Source organism: Zootermopsis nevadensis, unplaced genomic scaffold, assembly GCF_977971745.1.
Source record: "Zootermopsis nevadensis isolate Lab colony 2312 unplaced genomic scaffold, Znev_1.0 Znev_ptg000029l, whole genome shotgun sequence".
Classification (NCBI taxonomy): Eukaryota; Metazoa; Arthropoda; class Insecta; order Blattodea; family Termopsidae; genus Zootermopsis; species Zootermopsis nevadensis.
In genome coordinates this window covers 6531204-6556723 of record NW_028259161.1, presented here as the reverse complement: position 1 = coordinate 6556723, position 25520 = coordinate 6531204, and the positions used below count along the sequence as shown (strand labels likewise).

The 25520-nt window shown below is 38.7% G+C and overlaps 1 protein-coding gene across 5 annotated transcripts in view; it reads left to right on the top strand.

Moving 5' to 3' along the window:
- LOC110836165 (nephrin) overlaps nt 1-25192 on the top strand; it is a 700179-nt gene extending 674987 nt beyond the window's left edge. For 3 of the 5 annotated variants that reach the window (XM_087358243.1, XM_087358240.1, XM_087358242.1), the window contains 7 exons: nt 8692-8988; nt 13627-13923; nt 15688-16020; nt 18550-18822; nt 19550-19701; nt 20345-20671; nt 22076-25192. In XM_087358243.1, coding sequence (XP_087214369.1) covers nt 8692-8988; nt 13627-13923; nt 15688-16020; nt 18550-18822; nt 19550-19701; nt 20345-20671; nt 22076-22159 — 1763 coding nt within the window. In that variant the 3' untranslated portion in view covers nt 22160-25192. Of the gene's footprint in view, nt 1-8691; nt 8989-13626; nt 13924-15687; nt 16021-18549; nt 18823-19549; nt 19702-20344; nt 21010-22075 lie in introns of all 5 variants that reach the window. The other 2 variants (XR_015537708.1, XM_087358244.1) reach the window with 2 other exon arrangements.
- Nucleotides 25193-25520: the final 328 nt, after the last annotated feature.

The window sequence follows — 25520 nt, the reverse complement described above, 5'->3', positions numbered from 1 at the left end:
AAGCCATGAATAAGTACGGGGAGTGGAGTGGAAGCTCCACGCATTTTTAACTTCGTATTTTTCTGAGATGAGGACCAAACAATAAAAGTTATCGGGCGAACATTTATGCTGTTTCGGGCCAATAACATGACGCTTAGGTTTCATGTTATCAGTGGTCTCAGAAACAATCATCGTGCAACAAAATGTATGTGACATAGAATATAATACACGTAAAGGCATGCAACTTTTATTTTAAGCGTTTTTGGTATGGGAAGTATTTCACGAAGTACAAGGAAAAAACGATTTCTGAATCGTGCTATGTGATATTTTGTAGTGCGATTAACTATGTCCGTAATTGTATCTATATGAGTCCAAGATCAATCAGTTATGTAAAAGGCATATTTTTTTTTCTAAAGCTATGAGCCTGCCGCTGTTATTTGTAGTTTATGAACCTTTCTGTTTCATCTTCAGGGTACAAAATCTTTATAGAACTTACTGATACTTTCAAAATTCTAGAATCCGTATTTTGGAAATGTTAACAGAATAAAAGTTTAAGATCTAAAATTATTTAATCAGTGTCAGAAGTTTTGTATCCATATTCATAAAGAATACACTTATTTGAAATTTGAAAATAACTTACTATACGAAATACAGATGGCGGATAAGTTTGCTGTAGACGAAGTGATCTTGCTATATCATCTGGCGTGACTGCCATGGCCCAGTTCAAGCAAACAGAGTTCCACAAATTAATGGATTGAGTCGTCCTTCTCTTAGTTTATATGTCATGAATAAAGATGAGACAAAGTCAGAATGCAGTAGAAGTAGCTTGGCTATCGAAGTAAATAGTAGCATTGCGTAGTAGATGCGTTATTCACTTCGCAGACAAAAGCCACTACTAAGCTCTTCCAATTGCAGGAATCTTAGATGTAGTAAATTATTCAAATACAAGCAATGTCCGTGTTGGTGACAAATTATTACTGCAGCGACAACACCGCATGGAATTTCATAACGTTACCAGGACTTAGTTACGTTCAGGGTTTGGTGGTCTGGTGGGCGTTGATGTTCTACTCCGGAAACAGAGCTCGTTATATGCTTGTGACTCACATTTCGAAGATCTTAGATCGAGTCCTGAAGTCTAATTTATTCTGTTCGTAGTTTACGAAGGGATGGGACAAGAGGTGTGCACCGGGTATTGGTTGGGAAACCAGAGGGGAAGAGACGGCTGGCGAGACCTAGACGTAGATGGGAGGATAATCTCAGGCGGGATCTGTGGGAGATAGGAGTTGAAGGCGACTGGATTTTGTTGGCCCAGGACAGGGTCCGGTGGAGGGCTTTGGTTAATTCGGTGATGAACCTTCGTGTTCGGTAAGCCATCTAGTTAGTTAGTTAGTTTACGAATTTCTTCCAGGAAAAGTACTATGTTAACCTAGAAAATAACTAACACAGAACCCTGCCATTGGACCTAATAGTAAACTAGTTCAGTCTAATTCATATCCTCGTCCATTTCTATAAAAATATTCCGATATCCCTCCATTATCTTCCTCAGCCTCCTTTAAATATACTTGACTTCTCCATCTGTTTCCCTTTTTACCCATATCGCATCAAGTATTTAGTCCACCGTAATGTCTTCATGTAACTATCCTAACATTGATGGCTGTCTTCTGGGTTGTAGCACAGTGTATTCTGGTAGAAGTTTACCGACGTGTCAGAGGTCCTTGCTGTCTCCGTTATCAGGGCCCTAAAGATGGAGGGTTACATACAGGGGACGGCTCTCGAAACATAAATTCTTCTAAAACCAGATATTATATTAAAGAACGAAGAGGTTGGTGTTGCAGTAATGACTGTACTATGGAAGCTTCGGTTCGAATCGCGTTCGGGCTACTGGATACGCCAAGTTTCTTTCTTCAGTCTGTACATGAGAATGCCGCAGTTATACTACCAAACTAGCCACTATCTACTCACCCCTTCTCATATGACCCGAATTATAACCTATAATGTAGAAATCAGCCAGCCGACCACATTCTGAAAAATGTTGTTGGTTAATAGGAAGCGCCTGCAAAATGGCGATTATGCTATACCCATTACAGAATTGTCAGAAGCATGCGCAAGGCGTTACGTTAGCTAATTGGCATTAACGAGATGGCATCCGCATTCTGCGGTAAATCATATTTCTATGTTGTTAAACTTAGCGTACTAAAAAAAAGTGATTTGTAAAGCTGCGAAGGAAGTTTAGTATTTGTGGTTGTGGTAATAAAAGTGGAATTTGATGATTGGTGGGAATGAGACAGAAAACGGAAGAACGTCGAGAACATTTCCGTCTGCAAAGAATTAATCTGTCTTTTTTTTTTTCATCCATCAAGCAGATTTAATTTAGATAATATATGGTAGCCGGTGGACTAGAACCCCTCAGTGTATATTTTAACGGGCTTCTTAGCTTTCCGCAGTCTTCCTAAGCCAATGCTGCAGATGACGGCTTCTCACCGCGTAAGATACGGTTTAGCTCCTGGGAGATCATTTTGAATTATATGTAGAAAAGTCCTTCACCATTGTCACGAGCATCCATGAGTTGCACTATAGGCTGTCCCAGCCAGCACATTATCATAATCTCGACCCTTATCGCTGTTTTTAACCAGACAAAGAGTAAGGAAGTTATCTTTAATAGCCGCCAGTTGTAAAAAAAATTACGAAGCATAGAAGTTTAAGAGTTGTACCTGTGTGCTCTGCGTATTCTCCCTAAAGCTCGGTTTCTCTTAAATATTGCCGTCTGTAACGGAAGGCAATCTGACAGGAGCCCGAATACCTTAAATGGAACCAACAGGTACGTACCAGAAAGTAATTATGACGTAGTCAGTTACTATGGCGACAGTCGTTCATTAAACTGTCAATTAAATTCATGCTCTAACTTTATTGACTGTGTGAAATATTATGGGTTTCTGGTGCGTGAAGAATAGTATGCGCTGTAATTAACATTAACATCGTGAAATATAGGAACAATAAACTTAATATAGCTTATGTGTGTATGTGTATATTCTCATGTCATTACATATAAAGGTTAACTTTCACGAACCGCATATTTATTATACCGACTTTTGAGATCTGCCTGTTAGACTGTGATGGCTTATTACTTTCCTTTGTGATTCATCCAAAGGGAACGGGGTAATTAGTTACCTGTACCACTTGATTTAACAGTCAGTGATTCTGTGCTTTACTAACAAAGTACAATTATGGGTTTAATTTAGTTTCCAGTATAAACAGCGTTTGTTAAATTTACCGACATATATTTTGTAAATATGACGCATTTTCTTGGAGGTCAAAATTTTAAATATTGTCCAGATAAGCTTCAACTCAGAAAATGTTAAGCTTTGTGCAACGAAACTCCAGTTACTGCTGTAATTTAAAGTATCTAAGAGGAAGAAATGAATCGCCTATCGAACTACAGAGTGGGTGGGAAGTAAGTAGGCATTGAGAAATGGTGTAGAACACGAAATGTATTTCACAAAAACTATTTCCTTAGGGTCTCTTTTATAATTTCCTTTCCTTTACCGTCATTGTTCTCAAATCGGACACTTTCCAGAAGGCGTCCTTATCAAAACTCCGTATGCTTCGTTGCTTTGTTACTTTCTTGGTGTGTTTATTCAATTTTCGAAAGTAAACTACATTAGAAACGGGTTACATCATAAGATTTCTCATTATGTACTTTCGCTCATTCCACAATAGTGAAAACACACAGTGTCTACGTATTTTGTTTCGCGCTTTGTTATCCGACACTTTAACCAGTAGCAATTTACAGAAGTGTTCTAATACTTGCATCAGGAACCTACCGGTAGGGGGACAGGAAATGTCTGAAGGCGTTTCTAAATACGGAAATGTTTGAATGCGCGATCTTGTACATAAGCCAGACGTGGTCAGAATAACATAGGGGCTTTTACTTCGCAAGCCCAGAAATTAGAACTCAAAGTGTGGAATTATTATTAACAGTTGGCGAATGTAAGTAAGATCCTGTGTGAAATCACACACACCAGCAGTTCTCTTGTGTTGCGTTATTACGTACAAGCTAAGAGAGCGCTCAGTTGGAAACTTCTGGATTTCATGTATGCGTTATTAATATTCTTGGCAATATGCTATCACGTCTCCTTACAAGATGTGGGTTAAACTACACATTTGTAACAAATTGCTGTTCTTGGAAGTTACTTCGCCACCGGATTTAACGTAACTGATCGTTGCAACGGCCAGTGGGAGAGGGAGAGGGAGAGAGAGAGAGAGAGAGCTCATGTGCGCCGAATAAGAAAGTGGTGTTCGGGTTAGTTTGTTCTCTCTGCGATAAAATCCGGGCTGCCTTTATGGAAATGAGAACTCTGTCTGAAGCAGAATATTTGTGACATAAATGAAACAAAACAGCGGAAGAAAGGAGAGAGGGAATTAAAGAAAAATGGCAAAGAAAGGAACGCTGAATGCTAAGAATATCTTGTTACTAAAATCTTGTTATTTCTAGTAGTTTGTTTCTGCTATCACAGGCTTTCTGCCAACCTTCAGTCACGTTCCTCGGAGCCAATATGTACCCAAATCTCTTTTGGAGAGAGCATATCGATCGAAATGCACAATTATCCACGGCCGTGTTTGTGCACTTTCCAAAGCTGTTGGTGTTGCCCCCACTCAAACGGGTCAACTCAACCATACATTTACACGATAAATCGATAGTGGTTCTATATCATATATGAATCGACGTATTTTTTAATTGCAGACGAATTCCTGTGATCGATTAATCGGTTGAAGTAAACAGCATATGCGTATTTATTTCCGAACCTTAGAATTTAAATCTCGATGCGAAATATGAGATCTACTGCTGTTTTATTGGCCGTCAAATCTACTGTCACCTTCTACTGTGGCTGTAAGACTTGTCTTCATTTCAGAACGCAATAAACACGATAAATACTAATTCAATGACAAAGTGATTCTCCATTCTTTCGGTGCTAAAGCCGTTAGACAGAGCAGTTTTACGCTAACTCACTTGAAGAATATGCCAGTATTGAAACGTAATTCCATCGTACAGTTATCAGTTGATAGGTTTCCATTTGTTTTCCTGATTTATGAAACCTGTTGTTATGCCAGCTTGCTCACAAAATCACACGGCGAGATCCTAATGCGTAACCTACTTGGAAGTCCCGTTTCTCGTGGTGCCAAAATCCCTCAGATTCGGTGCGTTTTGGGCAGTGCACCCCCATAACTTAGGTGTCCTTGGTTCTTGTAGGTGTGACGAGCAGTGCTGTGGTCTAATCTGTCTGCTCGGAGGCACACACTGACGCATGGGGATGCAGGCCTCTAATTTATTGCCCACTAACTGGCAACTGCAAACACATCGGGCCAGTACAGAGACGATCAAAAGTGCAGAAACAGCACTCACGTCAATAGTGGCCGACCAGACACGTTCCTTCATGTGTTGGTTTGCTACGCCGCCGGGTACTGTCCGTCACCACTTTCCCCCCATTTGACTTATTTCCGCATTCGTGTGATTATTTGTCATCAGAAAGACAAATTATTTTTATTCTTATATTAGTGGCATCGGACGGAGTCGAATCGCGAACCGTTTGATTACGAAGCATTTATACCAACCGACTGTGAATATCTAGGTTGTGATACCGTTTAGTTTTGTTGATGGTTACAAGCGATTCGGATAAACATAGCGCCTACATCTTCATGACAGAAAACCCTCAAATCCCAGGTGCATAACCTACCAACAACTGGACCGGCGAGGAGGTCCTTCTATGTGGGATGTGAAATAATCTCAGTTCCTCATGTTTCCCGTAAAACTGATTATGAGAGCACAGCCAAGTTCCGAAAAAAAACCTGCACGTTAACTGTACATCAGTCAAATGACAATAATACTTTCAACCCTTGTCTATATTTTAAGAGAATTTTGTTACTTATTATTCGTTTTCGAACTAGCTACCTAGTATGTAACCCTCCACGAGTAGCGATTCTGCAAATGCTCTGTTGTACTGAAACCTGAAGCATCATGTTCAACACCTAAAGATTTCGCCACCGGACTTTGTCCTGAACCATTTCAGTTAATCTTCTTACCACCTCTTGGTCTCCCAGATGGCTTTACACCCTTGTATTCTTGCTGGGTTTACTAATCTAAATGTTTATCCAGTCCTCGTCTCTTCGGTTCTGGACCATATCGAGATTTTAATTAAATTGCTCTCAGGACACAAGAGGTCATGTGTACGAACTGTCCCCCGCCCCGCTGTTCCTTAGTAGCTCCTTTCTCTTGTCCCAAAATAGTCTCTTTCAGCCCTTCCTGCTTTCTACCCTCCCACCCTTTCTGTCTGTCCACCTGCCAGTGTAGAAGTGGCCTGAAAATGGAGATGGTTACAAACAGTTCCGTGGAAAATACTCTTCTCCGTCTTCATGGTAAGTTTACCCTGAAGACGGAGACGGTAATTCCTCTGAAACGTTGGTGACCACAATAATACGCTGTTCCACAACCCAGGGAACCACAATCTAAATTACCACCGCGTAATGACCTTAAATCTCTGGCGTACTTAGGCCTAATATAGTATAATATTGATTTTCTTAGTCAACTTCGTCCTGGCTGTAATAAAATGTCTAATTGTTCACATCATGTCGTCAGCCAAGGATCGCAAAGCGGAAGATACTTATTACCTAGAATCGTTTACTAGTTCCACAAAATTGGGGGCAACTGGAGACAGAGCCCACCTTACATCGTATTTTTGGTTCAGCAAACAGTTTCGTTTTGAGCTCTTTATGAAGGCAAGAGTGGAAAATCCTACTTCACACATGTATTTGTAATGTGTATTCCGAGGTGTGTCGTTACCAAAGAAAAACCACTTTTACCCATTTTTGGGTAATTTACCCAGGTTTGGGAAGTAGACTGTGTTCTCATTACGCCTGGTGTAACATATTATTGTGGCAGGATGTCGCATCCGGCACTGAACATACTACATCAGCTGTTGACTGTGGGTACCTTACCTTCAGCAGGTAGATACACATATACGCCATCTGTATATCATTCCTGTACACTCCGTAGGGAAATTTCATGTTTCTCACCGCACCACATGCTTGTGCGTGAGTAGAAGTGAAATATAATTCTTATTTTTCATTTCGACACTTCATTCAACGGACAGCTTCTGATCCTAGTTCAAATGTAAATTGTTGAATTGTTAACAGCACTGGATTAGTAAATTTGAAAAAGTTTTTATCTGCAATCTGCGCAAGAAATATTGATTTGCTATGGATGTTTTAATATGACGCGTTCAGAAATAATGTTTTGCCTATAATAAATTCTTCTCGAGCTACCAGACGTGTAAGCCACCTTACATGTCCGGTAGCCCGAGAAGAAATCATTATACTTAGTCGCCGTGAAAGCTTTAGACCAGTGATATTCAACCTTTTTTGTTCGCGTACCCCCAGATATAATTTCTCTTCAACTTTGTACCCCTAAAGTTGTTGGTGTATAATTCAAGTTATACATAGTATATAATCAACAACTAAAATAAATTTCAATACTGATTATTCAGTGTTTATCATAAAATAATATATATATTTTTAAATTTCACGTACCCCCTAAGATGCCTTCGCGTACCCCCAGGGGTACGCGTACCCCAGGTTGAATACCACTGATTTAGATCATACGTTTTGCCTAATTGTTTAAATACCATTATAACTATGAAGATTATAATACTTGTGACTTTAATACTAAGTTTATGTGGCATCTAAAGTAGCGTTGTAAAATTTGGTCTGAGATTATTTTGTTTATTCAAGTTTAAAGAGACTGCTTTAAAATCTTCGAAATGTCAACGTTGGTCTTCGGGTAGTCACGCCGTGTTGAGTTGTAGGTAGATGCCTTCGATTCGGATAAACACACTGTTCAGCCCTGAAGATGTAGACAGTATGATTCTCCGAAACCCTGGTATCTACGCCTTTATTACCCAGAAGATTATCGTGCGTATCTTCCCCGCTGCGAGAGCTCTCAGTAGACTATATCGAAATGTTTTGGTATCAGAGCGTAGCATTTTCCCCTTTTACGCGGTGCAGGTGTCGGGTATTAACCAGAATGACTCCAGTTTTAGAAACTCTGGTTCAGTTGAAAAGACGTTGTAAGCGTACATGTGGTCAATTTTTATTTCCCTCCGACTGACGAGCTGAAAGAAGCCTCTATCTTGAACTGGAGGACGCAGAAAGGAGAAAGGTCCTTGCATATTCTACAACAGTGGTATTCAACCTGGGGTACGCAAAGACATCTTAGGGGGTACGTGAAATTTAAAAAACGTATAATATTATTTTATGATAAACACTGAATAATCCGTAATGTAATTTATTTAATTTATTTTAGATGTAGATTATATACTATGTATAACATAAATTATACACCAACAACTTTGGGGGTACAGAGTTGAAGAGAAATTATATCTGGGGGTACGCGAACAAAAAAGGTTGAATACCACTGTTCTACAGCACAATATTATAAAATAATGTCCAGTGTGTGAGCGGTTGCAACATGCACTCATATATATGTGCATTCATGTACACATACAAGCACGCATGCATGCATACATAAAAGGCTACGTATAGTACGTACGTTGATATTATAAAGCAGTATAGTCCAAACGTTAAGCAAATCACAGCTGATTGACCTACATGTCTGAGTACAGTGTGTCGCCCTGGTAAGTGTTTTGTGCATCGTGTTGGCAGTCGCGCCGGTGTGTAAGCCAGGTCAACAGAAAGTTCACGGGGTCGCCCGCCAGGAAACAGTCAGGATCCAATGTGAACTCGAAGCGAATCCTCAGGAAGGAATCCACTTCACCTGGAAGTTCAACAATACAGCGGAGATCATCGATATTGCCGCTTCGTACTTTACTACGGACCGGGCCCGTAGCACGACCTCATATACGCCCATGACGGAACTTGACTACGGCACTTTGCTCTGCTGGGGTCGCAACGATCTCGGCGTTCAGAAAGCACCTTGTGTCTTCCACATAATTCCAGCAGGTATGTTGACCCTCATACTGAACTCTGGAGCATGGGGTATCAATATCGCCCCCAAATCATTTAAGGCATGTGCACCCCTTCTTCCACTTATGATTCCTTGTTAGACAATCTTTTGCGTCTTTTCCGTTCTCATATAAATGGTTGTCGTATGCCTGTGCCCGCCCCTTTAATTTACTCTGTTTTGTACAAAGAGAAACAAACAACGGACTATTTAATCTAGACCACAGTCTCCATAATGCTTGCTTATTCGCCGTCTTAATTCTTATGACTTCAAAGTTATCCTCTTACCGATACCTAACCCTGTCTTCTTAATGTCAACAATTATAGGCTTATCCATAACTGACAGGTCTGCAAACTTTCAAAGATGATAAGATGATACTTTTTTCACTCGTATCTGATTAAGAACGCTAGATTTTATATTTAGAAATATAACTCAATTTATGTGTGTATGAGGGTAGATGTCTTGCAGTTAAAGTGGTTTATGCTGCCGGAATACAAACCATGCACGGCAAACTTGTTACACGTAAATTTTCATTATAGCGAAAAAAAATAACCTGTCAGAATTACTTAATTACTTAGAAAATGTGTCATTATATAAAATGTTGCTTCAATATAGCATATTATTTGTTTCATTTCTTAGTTTTAACGAATTTGTTTAAGTTACATAGATCGTGGGTTTTATATATACGAATGAGAAATTAATAGTTTTAAATGTGTCTTAGAAAAGACGTGGAAGGAAACGATATTCGGACACTAAGCTGAGTGACTGAGGAAAGCTGGGGTCTTACGCACTACATTTACATTCGGCGGCTGACTCTGGTTTACATCAGACGAATAAAAAAAACGCGTTTCAGTATTTTCAATAAAAGAGTAAAGCTGTGCGTAGGCGCTTGGGAGGAGTGGTATTATAGCTCCTACTCGTTCTTAACCTCGGCACTAGATGGGGGTGAATGCTTAGTGTCACGCCCCGGCTGCGTTTTACCCCCGGGAAAGGACCCCGTTACCCATTGGATATCCAGAACGTGTCAGGACGCAGAGGCTAAAATAAGAGTCCTCTGCCCCCGTCGGGGATCGAACCTCGGTCGTCTAGTCCATAACGAGTTACTGTACTGATTTTCAATTCATCTCTGTATTATTAGTGTGCAGCATCAACAGCTAGATAGCCAATTACAAGTACAGCAAAATAACAAAATAAATACAAATAAATAACAGTAATTGAATTGTTTAGAAAATACATAGCTGCAGGGAAGGTTGTCTCTAATCCTCGCTAATTGCACAGAAATAAGGAAAGAATTTAGATGAATTTACGGAATGACCAATGCATTTGCTGCAGAACTACCACAGCAGTTCTTATTGTATCTGTTATCCAATTGCTCGCAGTAAAAGTAAACTTTTCATGTATTCATCCATCAGTATGTCCATCCGTGCAGCCAACCACCCAAGTGGCAAAAGTGGATATCGGAGGTAGTCTCCATAAGTCATTGAACACTTGGCAAGAACTGAACGTATGAAAGTGAAAAAAATGAAAAATAAAAAATAAGGGAAGATAGGTCACAAAGATAACCTCTTTCAGGAGAAAATAAGTCATTCATCCAGAAGCGGAGAAGGGGGAAAATTCAATTGAAACGACGTGAAAACTGTGAGTGTGTGTGTGTACGTATGTGTATATATATATATATATATATATATATATACAGGGGAATGAAGAAGACAGAGATAAAGGCTAAAGTTTGGTAAAAGGAAGATGACAAAAGATCGAACGTAAGAGGGAATAAGAGTTCAATCTTTGGTAGTGACCGGAACTGTAGCTGCTGTGTATTAGGAGGGGGTGGTCAAAACTGGGAGGAGGCTGGAGTTTGAAGAGGGTGAGTCCTTGCAGACGACAGCCCCATTTTCAGCAGCTGAGAGTAAATAAACTATGAGCGATGATACAGGAGTTGACCGTGCCGAGTAGACAGACGGAGAGAGGAGAAACGGTCGGCCTTAGTTCTTACGACGCAAGCACTCGATCAAGGGAAAGGTCAGGTTAGGTCTCTTATTGACAAGGTCCATCCATCTTAGTTTCATATTTCAACACTCAAGCGAATTCTTTGTTTTCTCTTGAGATTTGTTCGCCATCGATCTAGATATAAGCTGGTCACATTTCATTATTTTGGCCCACACTGTGCCAGGAGCGAAACGCTCCATTATTGTCATCGATCGAGACTGGTCGCTTAGTATCGTGAGACAAAGCAGCGTCGATTTAGAATACGAAACTCAGGAATGATTTTATCAGGGCCGGCCCTTGAGGGCAGTTTGTGCTTCGAACTAAGGGAACATTCGTCATTCTCAAAGGATACACATTTTATGGTTTTCTAGAAAACTAGCTACACGTTTTAAGAACTCGCACTTAATGAGATTTTACGTAAAAGCAATTTGAGTTGACTTCATTTACAGACAGAAGTAGTTATGAATGCATTTTATAAAATGGTCTTCGCTGCAACAAATGTTCGATGCATCGAGAAAAGGTGTCAGCTGATGTCGAACGCTGGCCTTGTAATCCTGGGGTCTCGGATTCGATTCCCGGCGGTGCCCGAATTTATAACTTGTGTTGGGCAAGGTCGTGGTCTAGGCAACACGGAGTTTTCCTCCGGGGGCTTCCCCGGTTTCTCCGTGGCATCCCAACAATTACTCCATTCACACAGAGAAGAAGGCAATGGCAAACCACTTCAGCATCATCTGCCAAGAACGTATATGAACAGGTCCTAGTCCGAGAATAGGATGGAAGGATCCTGTTCATATGGACCTGTCGTCAGACAGAACACTGAATAAAAAAAACGGTTGTTTAATTGAGTCGTATTGCTAATAGGCCGTATTATCTGGACATCTCCTCATTGGTTTGAATTTCTCTCGGCCCGCCTCCTAGACGCGGGTTCGTATATTTTGTTCACTTATGTTCTCCGCTTTCCAGAATATGATTCGAGGGCCAACTACGAAACAGGTAACTGGTTTGGTTCTGCTATCATAGCCCAGGCGTACGTTGCACTGTGTCGCTCGTGTTTAAATTTGTACCTTGATCGTAATGATGAAACACGTCACAATCTTTTTTTGAAAGTCTACAAGAATTGAAGAAACCTACGGAGACATTCAGCCAGGAACAGTAATTGCAATTTTTCTGTTTGCGTTGTTCATTTCTAGCGTTAAGTTGAGACCATTCTCAGTTGCTCACTCCCACTTTTTGTTCGTTCCCATTACTTTGATTTTTATTCCGGAATGCGTTACGCTCTTTCAGAGCTGCTCATTTTCTTCCAGTTCGTCGGACACATCTTTGGATTTGAGGATTTTTTTTTTTTTTTTAGATTTCTTCTTTGCGGATTCTTTTCCCTGCCTTTTGTGGTTGTCGTCTGCTTTTCCCTTCCAATATCCGTCCCTTCCTTCAAGTTCATCCATGCGAGTGATTCTGCTCTGTTTCCGCATTTTTTATATCACAGGGGGTGGTCAATCTTTGGAATTTATCGCTTTTACTATCATCTCCCGTTCATTCGACCTTCGTCCCGCTATTTAACTACCTTTCGGCATTTTTGCTTTTCTAAAACTACTTATTATTCACTTTAGCCCTCTTACATTTCTTAGCCCCCCAAACTTCCCTTGTTTCTGTTCTTTACAGTTTACAAACCATTTAGATGTGTTTGAACGTAATTCAGAATAATCGCTTTGCATCTACCACAATTCTTCGTCGTGCTCAAAGTTGCTTTACTGGCTTTTCCCAGTTGATTGAATGGCCACTCTGGGGCCTGTTAACTCCAACCCGTTCCACATTCACCCCCATCTTCTAAACTATCGAGATCATTACAACTACAAGAACAAAATAAAGGGGTTTGGGGAGAAAACTCACACACAATAAAACAGGAGTAGAAAACGAAGATCTGAAAAGATTTTTCTGTCCATGTTATGTATATTTTGTAATATTTCTTAGGCTTTTTAGATTTGTGGCTACATTTTGGCTACGTAATCCTTTTGTTCTTATTGTTTAAGCTATTTTTCGTACGTCATAACAATAAAGCATAAAATTCACCCCAGTTAAATAACTTCGTTTCTACTTGTGTCTAAAGTTTTGTTCGTAGAGATTCAGATGTTGCGGACAAAATTTATGAAACCGTTTGGTTGGCAGAAAAGCCCTCTAAGTACCAGGCGTCTGTATGTGTATAAAAAAGTCGACGACAAATAGAAATCAAAAGTTGCATTTGTTTTATTTCCACACTTCAGTTTCGGTGTGCCTTTGTCAGTTACTCTCCTCACTCTCCTCGCTTAAGAGGAGTGTCTGGCGATTAGACACCTTGATTTACGAGCACGACGCAGTTAACTTTATGGATATGTCTCTTTTGTTTGTCCAGGGACTTTTTATATGACCAGAAAATTTGCAGGAATCGACGTATCTCCACCACGAATGTCGGAGATGTGTTTGAACTTGTATCTGGTTGGTAATAGCGTGTTTGTCACACAAATGGACCGAACGGTTCTAACTAGCTGTGGCGATTAACCCTAATCTCTTTAACCTTAACAACCCTCACATATTTTAGTTTTCCTGATCGTGTGTACGTATCTAGTTCTCTTTATCGGTCACCGTTTGTCGTTCACGGCTATGAATTTGTATTGCAGGAAAGCCCGACGGTTTACAGAATTGCACGATATTAAACCAAACAGCAGAATCGCTCCATGTAGAGTGCACAGACGGTTTCGACGGTGGACTTCCACAAGAATTCGTCATGGAGGTTTATGACGCCATGACGCAGAATCTCGTCACCAATGTTACGTCACGAGTTCCAGCGTTTACTATCAGTGGACTGGAGTCGGGTATTGGATTCGATATATCTCTGTACGCAGCCAATTCAAAGGGCCGCAGTGATTCGGTACCACTGCATGCTTACACGTCCAAGGCAGCAGAGAAACGTACTGGTGAGTTATGTATATGCTTTATATGGGATTTTGGCCATAGAGTTGATTTACTAATTCATGATCCAGGGTTAGGTTAGGTTAAGTTGATGTTCAAGAATTGTGACTAGGTGAGGATTTTTAATGAGGCGTTTGTAGGCTGTTTCGAGGGCGTTGTTCCATCATTCGCCAACATAGACTTAGCGTCAGATACCTTGGAACATAAGTCTGTAACAGAGATTGAGTCCAAATACTTCAGCATACATATGCGTGTTTTAATTGTGTTTAAGGAATAATTTTATGTAGCACAGACCTTGGTTGTCATTTGAATTTAAACACGTACAAGCGTTAAGTAACTTGTAAAATCCGACGTGGATTCCATCTGGTTTGACTGAAATACAGTCATCGTATTTATGGTCACAACGCAACATGATTATTCTTTCTTGAGGTACGTACGTACGTATGTACTGTTTTCCACGTATATTTCCAAAGAGTGTCATCTGAGTCCAGGAATTTCTTTCAGTCTTCAATATAAAATTGGAGATTTTCTGACATTTATCTTGTGTTTTTCTTATACAAAGCTCCAGTTTCTGTTTGTAGTTTGATGAACATGAAACAGATGCTCTTATTTGGAAGTTTATAATAGGGATCTATAAAACTGTATGTCCACATTTTTGCGCACTACAGCACAATACTAAAGCCAATTTTTATAATATTAGCCAAAAGCATAGCACGCTTTAAAAAAAATTGTCTTGAAAGCCGTCATAAATATAGCTGAAAATGTTACTACTTCATGCTATTATCCGTAGGAATGAAGCTTTCAGGAATATTGCTTTGTTGCTATTTTCTTGTTATAAACTATTCGTTTATCTGGAGGATAACGTATATAAATATTTTTACATTCTGACAGTGTTTATAGATACAGGTAGCCCTCGATTTGCGCCGATTCAGAATAACGCCGGTTTTGAAACCAGAAAGTCAAAAAGTGAGAAGAAAAATTTACTATTATTTATAACGTTTTACAATGTTTCTCGTACTGATTCTTATACTAAATCGTAATTCTTACATCGCTGATTTTGAATAAAAATTATAAATACAGCCATTTCGGCAATTACGTATGTTTCGTTAACGCGAATTTGCTCCAATGAGATCGAGGAATCGGTAAAAGCTGTTTGTGAAATGCAAACTTTTGCATGTGCGAGTTTTCTCTTGTGATACGACGAAGAGGACCGTTATAGCATCCATGAGGCCTTATCGTGAAACTTTAAAGAAAGAAAGAAAGGAAGGAAGAAAGAATGAATGAAGAAATCACGACAGTCCACACTACATGCCTTCTTAAAAAATACATGACGATCCTGAGCCAGGGACTTCGTCAGAGAACTAACGCCATCGCCGATTGTAAGTGTATAAAATATATTTTTTAAATTCCATTCATTTTATTTACGTTATTTCAGAGCTTTAAATGTAATGCCATTATATTACTCGTCAATGTTTTGGTGCTGGGAACGCATGTCATTGACTTCCCGTTGATTTACATTATAAAACCGTTTCAATTTACGCCGATTCGTCCAGGAACACATCCTCGGCGTAAATCGAGGGCTACCTGTATATACAATTATTTTGAAATAAAATTAATCAGGTGTAATGTCTGTTTTTAATGTGTGATATAATTTGTGAATCCAAATTTTTAATTAAAAATATCTAGTGAATATCATTGTAATTCTAGCATAGCTGGATGCTGTGCCATCATGTCAAAAAACAGTTCAGTGATGGACTTTTCAAAATCAGGTTGGTCAGATAAACCACAGCCTCCTGAGAAATGTACAATCACACACCAGACGGTCAGTTCGCTGAGAGTAGGTTGCTACACTCCCCCTGAGGTGCTTCACCATAATCACCCTGATGATGTTCCCACCACGTATGTGCTGCAAGTGTTTGATGCCGAAACAAGGCACCTGGTTGCCAGTGCCACTTCTCAGATGGCAGGGATGTTGGAGATAACAGATCTGCCTGCCACCTACAGGGATCTTGTGTTATCTGTTCGAACAGTGACAGCTCATGCCACAAGTGACGCTGTCTCCATCTACACAGTTTTGCCCGAACAAGATCAGCGCCGTGGTGGTAAGGTTTTGAACTAGATGTTTCGTTTGCGTAGATAGAGGGAGTGGAACTAACCTCAGAAACGTAGTGTCTGTATTGGTCTCTTCATACGAAACTGAATTAAAAATGCAATCATGCTTTCAATAGATGGTAGACATTGATGTCATCTTCTTGAACAGAGTTAATAGAACAATGAGCATTTTATTACTTCACTGGAAAAATTGGTATTCCAGTTTTTTGTGTTCCACCGGATCACAAAATAATTCTATTTACGCCATGTGTATGATCACATTGAAGTCTAAAGTCTCAAGAAACGGAGTTGTTGTTTATTATAAGATCAGTTCTGTAAGTAATGTACGAAAGGAGCTGTAATTCAGGGAAACGGTAGAACAGTGTATGTATTGCAGTGCTTCTTAAATTGTTCTGAAATTATGTTGGAAATTGTGTTCTTGCTATGCCGCAGACATTATTATCTCTATTGTATATACATATTCAGATTGTGACAAATTATATATTTTTTATGTATGACTTGAGGTATTTTTTACCCTTAATACAGCTGACATACAAGAAGTCAGTATTAAATTATATTGTTTCATATTTTTCTAAAAACTGAATTTTCCTATCCACGTATAAACTGTATAAATTTGTTTGTCATTAATTTTAAAAAAAAAAAATTAAAATGAAATATGTAGTTTAGGCCTAAACCGTATTTTATTGACCTCATTTTGGGTGGATGATGGAACAGTGTTCATTGTAGTGCTCATAATGTATGGGTCTTTTGTTCTAATTACTGCCATATTCTTTGCATCAGAAGTTTTGAAAGTACTACAATGACACAGAAACAAATCAGGGAATGTATACATGGCATAACAGTTGAGAGTCATTTGCTTTGTAATTACCTCAAACATGTTTCATTGTTTTCTACAACTCTTGTTTGAAATGGTTTTTGCTCTAAGAAGTAGTTACTGTCAAGCAACACACTGAAAAATATGTAGGGCTTAATGCTAAGTATCCATTATCATTGTCAGAATTAAACTATAATTAGAATGTGCCAACAAACTATAGTAAATCTGCCCAGTATCATGAAAATCCTGTTGTATGCAAATAGACGTCCCTAACCTAAAAGGCATTGTTTCATAACCTATCACTGTGAATGCAAGACATTCCAAATAAATCCACTAGATGTCAGAAGCATTCAGAAGAACTACTACTGGTACTGCAGTAACATTTGATATGATGTTACTGAATGCAGCCTTCAGTAACATGACACAATTTTCTGTTTAATTTCGGGTAATTTCAGGAGAGAGGATCATTTTTCACACTGATGATTTCTTTCATCTAACATGCATATTTGAATGCCATGGTAGGTGCAGGCTCTACTAAATTACTTTATTAACAACTAACTTCAGCCCTCACTGCAATAGTGCTTAATGAGACTTAAAATAATCTGCATTACTAACATTTGGTACTGGTTTATGGAAACCTATTTTATTTTAATTTAATATGACGAAAGTATACTAAATATTATTATACACTTTCCTAGAATCTTAAATCCACTGAAAGAAGAAATTGCTATTCTCACAAATATTTAATATCCTTGCAACATATGAAATATGCGTGGTATGTGATATTTATGGGTTTTGAAGATGGTGTTGGTTATTTTTGATATAATGAAAGATTACAGAATGTAATTTACTTCAATTTCATGACTGATTGTACAACAGGGTATCGAAGAAATGTGATTTTGATATGGAAAAAAAACAATCACTTTTTTTATAACTGATGAAAATACGCACATGTATTGTTTATTGTAGTGTGATGATGTATGGAGGGTAATGAATAAGCAGCTTCGGTAAGAAAGAATGACAGGCCTACAGTTAGCAATAATTGTATGTGGCCAAAAAGCCATATATCGTGAACCCCTGGTCTACATTTGCATTATATTTCAGTTGTAGACTAACAACTTTGGCACCAGTGTACCAATGAAATGATTATAACTGAAGTGTTTAATGTATGAGAAACAAGTAATTTGGCTTAAGTGTTTTGTCCTCAATAAGAAGGGCTTAGATCAGTTATAACTTGAAGATTACTGTCTTCTGGGTTGTTGCGCTGTGTAGTATGGTCGATGTTTACCAACATTTCATCTATAACTTGTGTTGGGCAAGGCCGTGGTCTAGGCAACACGTAGTTTTCCTCCGGGGCTTCTCCGGTTTCTCCGTGGCATCCCAACAATTATTCCAGAAGAAGGCAATGGAAAAGCACTTCTGTATCACCTGCCTAAAGAACGTATATGAACGGGTCCCAGTCCGAGAAAATGATGGAAGGATCCTGTTCATAATAAGTTGCCAACCTCCTGTAAAGGAGACGGCGTAATAAAGAAGAAGAAATAGATACCACAAATTTATTTCTTAACAGGATCTGTTGCGTAAAGAAAAAAGACTGATAGAGAGCGTATGAGAACGTGATGCTTAGAAGTAGCCAGTGGATTACTCATCAGAAAATAAACACCGATGACTCCTTGTGCTCATGTTTGAAGTGCCACTGTTACAGCTGCGACACCAGCAATCCTGCAGATTACACCAATCCTGGGGGTTTTGATTGGTGTGGTGGCTGCCCTGGTGCTGTTGGCCGTCATCATAGTGGTCGTGATGCGGCTCCGAGGTCATGGGGACGAGGACGTGAAAGAACGTGAGGATGGCAGTGGAAGGCGGGGAACGCCGCCTGGAGGTGATAAAGCCTGTTCCATGCCACTCAGTAAGGACATGGATGAAAGCATTGATAGTATGGATGAAAAGAATCCAGACATCATTCCTCAGAACAGTGGTAAGTCAGTGTTTTTGTTCTCTGACACGACATTAAGAACAGAGGTGTAAGAAAATGAAATACTACTTCTTTCATTTTCCTGTGTATGGCATTGGGACTGACGGCACAGTTTTTCCAATCAAACGTTTGGGCCATTTCCAAGAATTTACTATTGCGGCCGCTAACGGGCCCATTGTCCACCCCACCAGATGTTACTTCAGTGAATATGTAGCATCAGTGGAATTATACTGACAGGGGAAACACCAAGAACTTTGAGAGCAACTTTCCCCAGTGCCACTTTGCCCGCCAAAAATCGACATGGACTGCCCTGGGAACAAATCCAGGTTTTGTGGCTGTGTGAATCTCAGATCTCTCATTTCAGATTTCAATGATTTTTCATTCTAATGCATTTTAAAATGTCTTAAACCCACGAACAGCTCCAGAAGTACCAGTTCTGCATAATTGTCGCCCTATTTCGTGAATAATCTGTGATGATTGTCGATCAGAATCGGCTGCATAAATATGTTATCATCACTCACCACAGATGTGTCATAGTTGATATTAATGATATAATATCAGATCAGCATACTTTTGTAATTATAAGTAATAAAGTAATTTTTCTTCATTGATTTTTCTATATTAATCTTTTAAAAAGAATCCCGGATACATCTGACATTTCTTTTACGTGTGACGTATCTGAAACATTATTATCAATATTATGATGCAGGAAACATGCTTCATGTTCCAGATACAGATTACCAAGATCCGGATGAAAAAGCATTTGAGAAGCTAAATAACGCTCCAAACAGAATCTATTCTAGTATGACACCGCGGCTACATTCGCCACCAAATAATGGCACATATGAGAACACCAACAACATCATGAATATCCCAAAAACTGTGAGTTTGCCGAATTTACATTTCCTGTAATTAACAGTATCAATGCTATCAGTGAATGTTACGTAATGAGAATACTTTTTTTGACTCTTTGATTGTGTAAAGTTGTTCTCCAACATTTTATGCAAAGGTATTTGAGGTTATGTGGCATATATATATATATATATATATATATATATATATATATATATATATATATATATATATATACACACATAACCTCAAATACATTTATATTTGAGGTTATGTTCTGTTTATTCTCACTCATTAAAATGGTAATCTTGAGCTGGCTTCCAGTTCTATAAATTTTAAGTTCAAAGCCCAGCCAAGAGCCATTACAGATTCTTTTGATTTCTAATCCAACTTCTAGATCCTACAAATAAAGCCAAAATTTTGTGAAGTTGATGAACCACATGATTCAAGGCTAAATTTAAATTGCAGGTCTATTCTGCAAATTGTCATCCTCATTACCCCATTAAAGTCATGAATGCTAATATTATCATCGTAATTCAGTCCTCTATTTACTAGATCTAGAAAAATTTGTGAATAATTTGTCACTTTGGTCGAACAGACAAAGTAAGTGGGTAAAATATCAGGAAATATTTAAAGTGCGTAATCTTGTAGCAGCACTTTCCCATGATTTCAGAATGATGAAATCACATACGCAGAACTGTCGCCGATGTACGGCACGTCGACTCTCAGACGACAGCAGCCTCACCAAGAACCAACTGTGTATGCGCAGATTGACGTGAGCAAGAAATTGGTCCCGGCGTTATCTTCAGCCTCAGAAGGCTGTCATCCTTCAGCACTTCCTGTGCTGCACCACCCTCATCTGACCGCACACCAGCAGCCCCTGCACGTCTTGCAACAACGTTCCCAAAGGCCCCGCGACGAGTCCCTCCCCGATCAGCAGGCCGATGTCGAGACGCCTCTCATCTCTCAGCCGACATCGACACCACATAGAGAAAGCATGGTATAAACTCATGATGCATCATAACCTTCTCCCAATAAAAAGTTACCACTAGACTACTGTAGCGTGTTAAAGTGTGCCTGTAGAAATACTGCATCTTGTTGTAGCGTAGTTTTATCTGTTGTCTCCCCATTAACAAAGTGCCAATGTTGTGATTGGTGTGAGTGGAATTTTGACCATTTGCTTGGTGCTTCCTGCCTGCGGTGGGTTCGAGCTGTGGAATGTTGACCAATAATTTGCTCCGAAATGAAGCCTCCAAAATTAAAAGCAGACGACTTTCTTCGGTTATGATTTTCGTCAAAATATGCGTCTTCGCTACCGCTACAAGTTACAGATGAAAAGTAAGTTGTATTTTTCATTAAGTTTACTGTCCTGCGCTACATCTTAGTTTCATATCCCATGATAATTGCATGTGGTATTAATGGTTTGGAACTAAGTTTTTTATTTTTATTGGACAGAGATCAGTATAAGCTTTTGTGGATAAATGTGGTTCTACGTTCGTACAAGCATGGCTTGCCAGCATTAAGTCAGTGTTTATGTTGGTATGAGCATCTGAGGTAGCTCATTCTGTGCTAGAAATAAAAATACTGTAGGCCCCCACTGAAATGGAGATTAAATTTACAAATGAGACAGGAAGAACAGAGATGAGAAAATGTCTGCACAAAATTAAATATAGAATTTAGTTATAAATGTTTGGTTAAGTAAAATCTAAAAGAAAATGTAAAAATTAATGAATTAAAATAATTTTAATAATTGTATATAAAGTAACATAATTACTGTTATAACAAAACTAATGTACAATACACTCAACTACAAATGATGTAGTGGTGAGATAAAATCTTTACCCTGTTAGTGAAGGTAGTAAGCTCCTTTTATACATCAATCAATATTTATCAGACTACATTCTTCAGGACAGACGCTGTCATGCTCATTACCATGAGAATCTAAAAGAAACATGTGCTTTATGATATCTACCTTATTGTACCCTTTCGGATTGCTGCTGCTTCTTCTTCTTCTTCTTCTATGGCTCTCCGGTCCGTATTCAATCCGTGGCCTCCTCAATTCTCCTCTTCCATTCAGTCCTCTGTTAGGTCCGTCTGTCCGAGCCTTTGATTGAGGTTTCGAAACATCTTCCTTTTTACGCTGCAAGGTTGTTAGCCTTGCGACCAACCCCCAACCTGGAGGACCAGGGTACCTATCTTAGTCCGACCTCTCCTCCTCGACCAGTAGCTATGCCGGATTGTTAAAATTCCCAGCTTAACTTTCATGTTCTTACATAAACAATTATATATATATATATATATATATATATATATATATATATTGTTTTGTTATTGATATTTGTTGTTTCTGTAGCGATCAGCACTGGAAATATATGCCTGCATTAATTACATTTTGTACCTCCAGTTCGGACACCAGCATCCCATGTCAGAACCAGGAGGGCGAATTCCTACGTCCCAAGGTCCCCGTGTGACCACCACAAGATTCTGACTGTCTAATTCTGAAGTATGAGGCTCATCTCATCACAACATGAATTTGTACAATAATAAACAAGGCAGACCACAGTGCAAGTGAATTTTATAGAATATTGCAAGAGGAAACGGAATTTCCGTGTTTTTCATCGTCGGCGACCATCGTCAGTTTAATGTATATATGTAATTTGCATGTGAAAAAATATTCAGTGTTTCATACGAACTTGGAAAGAGAATCTTGAGTCATGTTACAGGAGTATTTATCCGAAGGAATAATTTAGTATTACTGATTACCTAACGTATAAATTGCAATGGCCGAATTCATTTACAGCTACTGATATTTCTAATGATTGTTCACGGAAGAGTTTGAAAATTGAACCTCTGTGTCGGTTACTGATACGAAAGTTGTATGTGACTGCATAATTAAAAGAAAGTAACGAGCTGAACCAAGGAATGAATTAAATAAACATTTTATGAATCCAATTTAATAAAAGAAGAAAAGTGACTTGCGGGCGAAAGACCTGACTGACTTCAGTTTTTTCGGGAATTAAAATGTCACGCTTCGAGATGACTGTAAAACTTTCTTTCATGGAGGTTAATTATATAGAATATTAGTCCATTTGTACTACAGGAAAACAGTGATATTTGTATCTGCAAAACCTCACTGAGGTAGAGTGCATTTGTCTTTGTTTTATACAAACTGATGAAATTAATCTACACTGAATTTTTATATTTGTCAAGCCTAATGAATTAATGAGAGAGATAAAGATCTCATTTCCTTCAATCTCTTCAGTGTGAGTGATTTAAAATGAATGAGAGCTCCCAAGGAAAATGTTATAAAACAATGTAAATGCTTATAACAATCCATTTTCTTATACATTTGTCTTAACTTTACAGTTTTGTTCCGAGAGGAATGTGCAAAGGAGGTAGGAGTAGAATGGTTCATGAATTAAGAGTAGTATGCTAACATTCCAAGAAGTTTAGGGTAAATTTATCATCAAGAAGAGATTACCTTGGTAAATTTTTTCTGTCCCACTATACGCCATGTAGGCGGTTGGGGGGAGTGGAGGTATGGCTCCTCTCTTCCTTGACCTCGGCACTAGATGGGGGTGAGTGGTCAGCATCACGACCCGGCCGGCTTTACCCCCGGTACCCATTTTAGAGGAGGCTGGGTGGGCCCCAGAGCCAGTCTGGACACAGAGGCTAGAGGAGAAATCCTCTGCCCCCGTCGGGGATCGAACCCCGGTCGTCCAGCCCGTAGCTAGTCACTATACTGACTGAGCTATCCCGGCTCCTAATATTCGTATAACGGTACATATATATATATATATATGAACACAAAGAACAATTCATGGAGATTTATCCTTTATGGATTACATGCTCCGTAATTTCACCAGAATCATTTTTTAAACTTATTTATATTTGTTACATGCTGTAGTTTTTTTAAGAACAGCCATTTTCTACATGAGGGTCACCAGTGGGTCTCTTGAGAATTTCAGTTCTGTGAGAGAGACTGGTAAAAAGTAAAGTAAAGTTTGTCCCACTATACGCCATGTAGGCGTTTGGGGTGAGTGGAGGTATGGCTCCTCTCTTCCTTGACCTTGGCACTAGATGGGGGTCAGCATCACGCCCCGGCCGGCTTTACCCCCGGGAAAGGACCCCCGGTATCCATTGTAGAGGAGGCTGGGTGGGCCCCAGAGCCGGTCTGGATGCAGAGGCTAGAGGAAAAATCCTCTGCCCCTGTCGGGGATCGAACCCCGGTCGTCCAGCCCTTAGCTAGTCACTATATTGACTGAGCTACGCCTGCTCATGATAAATATATTATATTAGGGTTATTTTACACAAAATCGTACCGTCAACATAGAATTAAGCGACAAAAAGTGTAGTTGACGCAATCAGAACAGAATGAGTAAATTGTAGACAAAACAAATATTCTATTTAGAGAAATATATTTCTTGAGGATGGATGTCTCATACATTGATATGAAAGTCTTGACTGAAGGCACAGTCAAGAAAAAGCAATTGCATTATTTTGTATGAATTTATTAGCCTACATTTCATATAAATTATTATGAATAAAATATAAACACTGCTTAGCGAAGTTTTTTGAACATTAAAGTTCACTGGATCCAAAAACTAGAAGAAATTAAAAATGTGTTTTGCCCTAATTAATGACACCGTGCGTGAAAAATGCAAACTATATTTCAACTGTACAGGAATTAAGAATCATTTGGCTGAATAATGTTTTTAAATCTGGAGTTCACTTTTCACAACATATCATCAAGTTACATCGACAAATATTTAGTTTTAATGTCTGTTTTTTGGCACTGACTTCTTAGCCAAAATTCTTTTCCCCCTCTTCCTTGTTCCTATGACACTTCCACTTTACATATATTATCTTATGACCAAGCCTTTCCATAGCATTGACAATCTCCATATCAGATTTATTTATTTTCTGTTTTAAACCTGTTGGGTTCATAACCCTAACCACCGAGGTCCATTTGTGACTTCAAAATATGTCAAACCATCAGAAACAGATTCAGTTTTTATTCTTCAGACTCAGTCTTTCACATACATTATTAATATACTACTTTTGCAAATTTAAAGTAACCCTGAATTATTCATCAAAAGAAAACCTGAAAATTCTAAGCGGATTACGTGTCCAGTGAACACTTCCATTACATGAATTTCATTGCACTGATTTAGTAAAGTTTTTTTTTTCTAGAACACGAAATATTTAATATACTAATTAGTTACTGGTTTATGTTTGAAGAGTCTGAATTATTTTCCATTGTCTAGTGTTTTAATACATGTGAAATGGGGTTTAATTGTTTTGGACATAAGTGAAACCTGCTTTGCACATTCTTCATTAATGGTTTCTTAATTCACTTTTTTATCTGAATCCTGTGAACAATTTTGAATGTTTATTGTTTTATGAATGTGAACTTAATAAAGTGCATTACATTCAGTAAATCAGTCCTGATTTGTAAATACTAATCATGTTGCAATTTTTGCTGTATATGTCAAATAAATATCTTTCTCTACAAAAGATATTCCAAAGTTATATATTCATATATCTAACCTAACCTAACCTGCAAGAGAATGGAAATGGCTCTGGTAAAGTGTTGGCTAGAAATTACACTTTGTTATCATCCATGAATATGTCCTCTTTTTTGTGTCTTAACCATAAAGTCTCTCATTATATAATTTCTTCCATCTCTCTTTGGTCTATGTATCCCGTGAACTTTATTTTCAGATACTGTCCATCTTCATTCTTCTTCTAGAGTAAGAAAGAAAGCTTGCATTCTTGGGAAACAACAAATAAACGTAAGTTTTATATATTTTACTTTATACTGTTGTACAAAGAAAAGGTACGTACTC